Below are 7,715 nucleotides of genomic sequence, written 5' to 3' on the forward strand. Positions count from 1 at the left end.
GCTACCTGCTACCTTTCTTTGACGTCCGCTCGATGGTATTGAACAATTTTTTGTCCATAACTATGAAGCTTGGCCTGCATCTTATCTGATGGAAAGTGATGATCAGACCGTGGGCGGAAGCGAGCTTCAACAGAATCCTCAACCACAAAGGAACAGGCCATTTTACTTTCAACTGCTGGGATACAACAATGTTTTTGTTTGAGGTTGATAAAGGCTTTACATTTAGATTCTTATAGCGACACTTCTCTATCGTTTCGCTTTTGGCAGTGCTGTAGTAGTCACTTCTAGGGGTCCAAATCGGTGGTACAGGCGGATACAGTTCGCTGCACGACCTCGTTTACTTCTCTTTTCTCTATAATTTTGTTATAGTACTGTGTCCTTTTTTCCAGGCCTTCATAGTCCAAATGGTGCTGTCGCCCGACGCCAGCCGCCTCGTCTGCCTGCACTGCAACGGTGACGTGTCAATATGGCGGCTGCCGCTGCTCAAGCTATTGCACCGTCATCCGCTTGCGTCACAACCGCAGCACGATATGCGCAGCCCGCTCCTGAGCGACCAGCAAGCCAAGTGCGACGCTGCGACCTTCCTGGCCGCTGACGTCAACTGGTGGAGCAATGAGGTGAGTGTGACGTCACTGCGGCAACATGGCGGCTGTCGCTGCTGAAGTTATTGCACCGATACCCGCTTGCGTCACAACCACAACACGACTTGCGCAGCCCGCTCGTGAGCGACAAGCAAGCCAAGTGCGACGCCGCGACCTTCCTGGCGGCTGACGTCAACTGGTGGAGCAACGAGGTGAGTGTGACGTCACTGCAACAATATTTCGGCTGCCGCTGCTCAAGCTATTGCACCGGCACCCGCTCGCGTCTCAGCCGCAGCACGACCTGCGCAGCCCGCTCGTGAGCGACAAGCAAGCCAAGTGCGACGCTGCGACCTTCCTGGCTGCTGACGTCAACTGGTGGAGCAACGAGGTGAGTGTGACGTCACTGCGGCAACATGGCGGCACCACACGCTCGCGTCGTAGCCGCAGCACGACCTGCGCAGCCCGCTCGTGAGCGACAAGCAAGCCAAGTGCGACGCTGCGACCTTCCTGGCTGCTGACGTCAACTGGTGGAGCAACGAGGTGAGTGTGACGTCACTGCGGCAATATGGCGGCTGTCGCTGCTGAAGTTATTGCACCGGCACCCGCTTGCGTCACAACCACAACACGACTTGCGCAGCCCGCTCCTGAGCGACAAGCAAGCCAAGTGCGACGCCGCCACCTTCCTGGCCGCTGACGTCAACTGGTGGAGCAACGAGGTGAGTGTGACGTCACTGCGGCAACATGGCGGCTGCCGCTGCTCAAGCTATTGCACCGGCACACGCCTAACACGCGAAGTGTAAGCCACACCGTTCTTGGCCGCCGATGTCAACTGGTGGAGCGACGAGTGAGTGGGTGATGACGTCGCTGAAACAATGTAGCGGCTTCTGCTACTTAGGCTGCTGCACTTTCTCGGCGCTGATGGCGACAATGCGACGTCTATACATGACGGCGGCTGCTTCAATGTTATAGCGCCATCAGAGAACGGTTGTTGGCCTTCTTCACCAATCTTAGCTACATAGGTGACTGATGGTCGAAAGTTTAATACGTAGAAATAAATATAAAGAAAGTTTTAATTGTATATTCATTTGTGTCTCCTAACCCCTAGAAACGAAGATTCTGAGTTTTTTTTTTCACCAACCACTTACCGATTTGTAAATGATTCGTGTGTAACCATTGTATTTCGGTAATAGGAATAGGTAAATAAATGGGATGCGATTAGAACCTAAATTTCTTTTCACAGGAAATAATATTATCGCGGTTCAGCGGTGCCGTCACGGTGTGCAATATTGAAAACATGGTCAACTTGCTGGGGAAGAAACCAGAGTTCTTCCAAGGGACTCCGCAGGTAAGGTTGAGTCTTTACATTGACATTAGATAATTATAAGGTGCTACTCGTAAAGAGACTTCCAAATATTAGGTGCTTTCCATCTCACTTTTTAATTAAAGTGCATATTTAGTGGTGTTGGGGTACAGTCGTTGTGTATGCATGCGCGAACTTACGAATCGATTTAGTAAAGGCCTCTACAGAATTTTTGGGATGACATCCATTACCGAGTAATTCTGATAACTGCACGTTCATAGCCTCATAGTATTTGCAACTAAATAGGTAGTTATGCGATTGTATTTGCCTCCCTTTTGCCTCTGGAAAATAAGAGAGGGTCTTTTTCCTTCTTCAGCGAAGACTAAATGACCATATGATGATTGCAAGTTGCAACTGATAGTATCTATAGTTTGTCATTGTTACAAGTAGAATAAATACCACCTGTAATATTGGTCTCGCGTGATAGCTTAGTTTTTATTTTTGCAGGTTACTTGCGCACACGATGGAGCGTTCATGGCTCTAGAATGCGAATCAAACGTGCTGCCGGCTAAGAAGTCTAGGAGTGACGAAAGTGTAAGTAAATAAATAAAATAATAAAAAACTTTCGTTTGTCCAACTGAGAATGGATGTCCACACTTCATAAAATTACTTTTTTAGATGGAAATGGTAAAAATAGAAGAAGCCATTGACGACTCGATGTACGAACTGGGCAAGGAGCTGCTTAAGTCCGTGTTATACGCGATCACGGATATGGAGACTTTCCAGCCCAAGCCGCGCCGCATCACGGTCGTGTCACGGATCTACCGCCTGCTGGGCGTCAAGAGCACCACGCCCACTGAGTTGTTTTCGAGGAAGGTGAGTGAAAATTATGGATATCATATTTGTATCATAGCGCCATGTCCATCGACGGCTCCATGTATACATGCTAGGCAAGGAGCTGCTCAAGTCCGTGTTATACGCTATCACGGATATGGAGACTTTCCAGCCGAAGCCGCGCCGCATCACGGTCGTGTCACGGATCTATCGCTTGCTGGGCGTCAAGAGCACCACGCCCACTGAGTTGTTTTCGAGGAAGGCGAGTGTTTGAAAATGTTCAAAAATCTTAATGTCACAAATAATTGTGGATAATGACCTATAAACTATAGATTAATTTAAAATGTGTGTCATAAAGTCACATACATTTTACCAAAAAGTAAATAAATGTGATCACAACTACGTCTATCCAACGGAACATAAAGCCACTAATCACAGTGGCATATTCTGCAGTTTTGATGTCAACTGTCCATTAAAGGTATTAAAGAGCAATTTTTTTGCAAATAACAGTGTACAATTTGCTTATGGCAATAGATAGGTACAATGAACCAAAACGTATCGAGATTATTGACCTTTGAGTTCTGAGATCGGAGCTGGGTGTAGGTTGCGTCGTTGTGCGCGCCTGCGCGAACTTACGAATCGATTGAATAAGAGCGGCAACACACTGTGCGTTCAGACTGCCAGCTGGCCGTAAAATTATTTTGGTGCGGTTGGCTTAACTCTGTCATAATTCCAGTTAGGTTATTTTTAGGTTTAAATCTTTTTTCCTGACCAATTAATCATGATTTTAGATCGAAAGCGGTAGCTACAGCGAAGCGCTAACATTAGCCGAAACTTTCAAGTTGGACAGCGACCTGGTTTACCAACAACAGTGGAGGAAGAATCCAGTCTCAACTGATGCCATACAAAAATATCTGGTAAAGTTACAATTACATATAAATATTTGGTAGATATAGTGAGACAGATTTAATTACTATTTATTTTCAAATGAGAAGCTGATTATTGTAGTTAATCGTTGCCACTTATCTTCTACATTGATCATTAGATTAGTATTAGAGTTAAATTGAAGAAATCGAATGTTATGCTATATTAGTTGCTATATTCTTTTAGAGTAAAGTATCAAAGAAGATTTGGGCCGTCCATCAGTGTGTAGACCGTTTGCCAGAAACGCTACCTGCAGCTAAAGAACTCTTACAGTTTGGTTTGGAGTTAACCAATGAACATATCTTACATGGTAAGTCTTCGTTCATTTCCCTGCTTATTTCTGGCCTATGTAATTGACATGACGTATCTTCTTTACCTATAATATTTTTTATGTATTTATAGAGATCAACAAAGATCGTGATGAAGATGATCTGAAGGACCCCGATGATATACGTCTGGAAGATCTTAATTCTTATACCAGTGAGTTGCTGAGGTGTCGCCACGTCATGCTCTTTTATAAAGAACGCCTGAAGCTATACGAGGTATGCATCATACTTAATATCAAGTAAAGTATCAAGAATGCTTGGTTAGAAGTCGGAATTTATAATAAAAAAAATGTTTCAGTCGATTTTAAAGAGCGAGAAGTCAACATACGCTAAAGACGAGTACGACCGCCTTCGCAGCCATAGCCTCGTGCACAGTTCCATAGAGATCGCCAAAGAAGGCCGCATAGACGCGCTCACTTGTCTATGGCCAAACATCAAATCTGTGGCTATGCAGCTGACCGTACTGGAGCACTTGCCAGAGACAATCAATCCGTTGGAGTACCAACATCTGTTGCCGACGAAGCACCCGTTCAAACATTGGTTCGACAAGAAGTCTCCTATCAAGGTTAAAGCAACGGAGTATGAGCATGATTGGTGCAGGAAGGAAATCTTCAGGTTACTATTTTTTTAACCATATTTTTTTTCTCAGTTTTTAGCAGTTGAAGTTTCGTAACTTTTTTAGACCGTCTACATTTGTATGCTTATGAGGTATCAAATCAACTGTCATATGGTTTACTAGCTTTCCGCCCGCGGCTTCGCCCGCGTGGAATTTTGTCTGTCACAGAAAAACTAAATACCCTGTTTCAAAAACCGGGATAAAAACTATCCTATGTCCTTTCCCGGGACTCAAACTATCTCTATGCCTTTCATCAAAATCGGTTCAGAGGTTTAGGCGTGAAAGAGAGAGAGACAGACAGACAGAGTTACATTCCCATTTATAATATTAGTATAGATTTTCTCTTCATTTACTATTTTTTTTTACAAAAAATGGTATAAGAACATGGAGACTCTTTTTTGGACACCACACAAAACTGTCAATAACTAAAGCCAAAAAAATTATTTTCACAATTTAAGCGGCCTTTTTCAGACTAGTTACTCTTTCTAGTTTTCAACCGACTTAAAAAAAAACGGAGGAGGTTCTCAATTCGACCCGTATGTTTTTTTTTTTTTCTATGTTTGTTACGCGATAACTCCGCCAATTATGAACCGATTTGAACAAATCTTTTTTCGGCGTATAGGTAATACCTCAAGGGTGGTCCCATTTAAATTTAATAATAGAAAAAACAACCCCCAAGGGTGGAAAATTGGGGATGAACTTTTTTATACGCAATATCTCCGCCGATTATAAATAAATTTGAACGATTATTTTTTTGTTGAATAGGTATTATCAAAAGGGTGGTTTCATGCGAATTTGAAGAAAATATTTCACCCCCAAGGGTGGAAAATTGGGGATGAACTTTTTTATACGCAATTTTTAGTTTTTTTTTGTGTTCACGCATTTGAAGTCGGTTTTATTTTTTTAAAAAGTTAATTATTAATAACACGATTTGTTTTCAAATAGATCCATATGGAGTTCGAACTGGTCAGAAGACACGACGCCCGAGAGCGAAGCCCCGGCTGCTCTGACCACGGTCACAGACCACGATATCGCGGACTGGTACAACAAGCGAGCGCGTGAGATCGAAGAACGTAGTGGTCTTGCTTCTTACGCTTTACACCTGGTCACCTTAGCCACAGTCGGTGGCGGCGTTGAAGGCCTAGACCTTATCATGTTCCACCTACTGACGCTGGATACGCTGATATATGATATCAATGTGGAAGGCGTCACGCTGGCGTTCATTGAGAAGCTTTCGACGCTTCACACTTGCATGCTGCTAATGAAGATGGTAAGTTATCCCGAGCACCCGCAGGCCAAGATGCTGCTCATACGGCTCTCCCGGACTTTGGCCCTCGAGTGAGTACACATTATCACATTAAAAACATAGTCCACAGCTGAATGTAAGCTCCAACTTCTCAAAGACTGCGAATGAATGGCGCGGCGCGGCGTCAAGCTGTCGCTGCAAGACTTGCGAGCTGTCTACACCGAGCACCAGCAGGCCAAGATGCTGCTCATACGGCTCTCCCGGACTTTGGCCCTCGAGTGAGTTTACATCGTTATCCTACCCATTAGCGTATCCTAAAACTTGTACGGGTGCCCGCCTCCCGCCGCGTGTGTCGATACATCACACGCATGCGCGTCAGACTTAGCACAGTGTCACACTATTTTTACAGACACGAGGTCACCCGCTTGAGTTTTAGCGGGTGCCCTAGATAGGAGGCCTGTTTCCTGCTTTTTAGCCAGCCAATACCAGCAATATCGTTCTAAAGTCTTTGATCCGTCGAACACGGGGTGTCTTGCACTTCGAGGCGTGGTCTACACTTGAGTATTTTTTTGCTCCACCTTTTATCCAATGTCATTTTAACTGGTTATGTTCTTGAACATTCTTGAACAAAAGGAAGCACCTTTTCGTTCTGCACTTACCTATTCATAGACACAGCAGGACCAGTGGGTACTAAGCAAATTCCTCTTTAATATTTCTATGTTTGTGATATGTTCTCGATTCCATTTACTGTAATTTAAACCACTGTAAGAAGATTAATATGAATAAGAACAGCAAGAATGAAGAAGACGTCAGTCCAGGCTACCCCCCGTTGATGTCCCCGTGGTTGAAGGTTATTGCCCGGGTGCCAACAGTGGGGATGCTTGTGCTGGCTGCCCACCACCAGAAGATATATTTGTTTCTAAAGCCTGGTCCGTGAGCACGTAGAATTTTGTCCAATGACCCCAAGCTACCCATCCTTATCGCTCGCGCGTAATTATGTTGCTGTCGCGCTCGCACACTCACTGTAGGCGCCCGTCGCACAGTCGCGACAGCAATATAATTACGCGCGAGCAATAAGGATGGGTAGCTTGGGGTCATTGGACAAAATTCTACGTGCTCACGGACCAGGCTTTACCAAAAAATAAATGTCAATTGATATGTTGCCGTGTTGATTTGTGTCTATTTTTTCATGTAAACATGTTTCCTCTACTCTAGAAAACTATTCGGACTGTAACATTTATCAACTTTATTACCATCACTTGTCTTAAAGTTCAGAGAAAATCGATAATAATAAGTTATTGTGTGTTATTTCTTTCTTTTACCAACCCCTTAAATGTTAAAAGTCCAGGTTTAATACCTATGGATCGAATGCAATTCTGGAGTAGAAAAACAGGATTTGAAACGTTTGTAAACTATTTAATAGACCATAGAAATAAAGACATTTTTGACTTGGACTTTGAAACTATGATATTGAAAATGTTTCTTTATTATGTACCTACAATAAGTGTAATATAGTCTGGTCTGCGAGCACGTAGAATTTTGTCCAATGATTACGTGCTCACAGACCGGGCTTTAGATACTTTTAAGGTAATGTTTGAACAAGTTCGGAACTACAAGAAGAAGAAGACTCAAGAATTTCGTCGCTGGAGTGTATATTTTGTCCGGAAGGGCCCCCCCGACGTTGTTTTCCCGGTTTTATTGGTACGGGGGGACAACGTCGGGGAAGTTCTACCAGACTTAATAACTACGAGGACTGAAGACGGTCTGCTGACAAATCTATTACATGATTTGTGTTTCTGAAATTTAAATCTGTAACTACATTTTATTGTGTAGCACTTATTGTAAAAAGAACATGCCTTTTACTCTTGTGAAATTTCTCTGAAAGAGA

The 7,715-nt window shown here is 43.8% G+C and overlaps 1 protein-coding gene across 1 annotated transcript; it reads left to right on the top strand.

The window, feature by feature from the left end:
* Positions 1-389: 389 nt before the first annotated feature.
* On the top strand, positions 390-5,923 carry LOC114366655 (neuroblastoma-amplified sequence-like; the record flags this gene model as incomplete). Its single annotated transcript, XM_028323588.1, has 9 exons — positions 390-617; positions 1,822-1,926; positions 2,389-2,475; positions 2,560-2,757; positions 3,507-3,632; positions 3,826-3,949; positions 4,042-4,181; positions 4,264-4,580; positions 5,527-5,923. Coding segments are annotated over 9 exons (1,722 nt in total), but the record flags the coding sequence as incomplete, so codon positions are not given.
* Between the last annotated feature and the right edge of the window lie 1,792 nt (positions 5,924-7,715).

The sequence above is a fragment of the Ostrinia furnacalis genome, unplaced genomic scaffold (assembly GCF_004193835.3).
Source record: "Ostrinia furnacalis isolate ACB-3 unplaced genomic scaffold, ASM419383v2 OfSCF0652, whole genome shotgun sequence".
Lineage (NCBI taxonomy): Eukaryota > Metazoa > Arthropoda > Insecta > Lepidoptera > Crambidae > Ostrinia > Ostrinia furnacalis.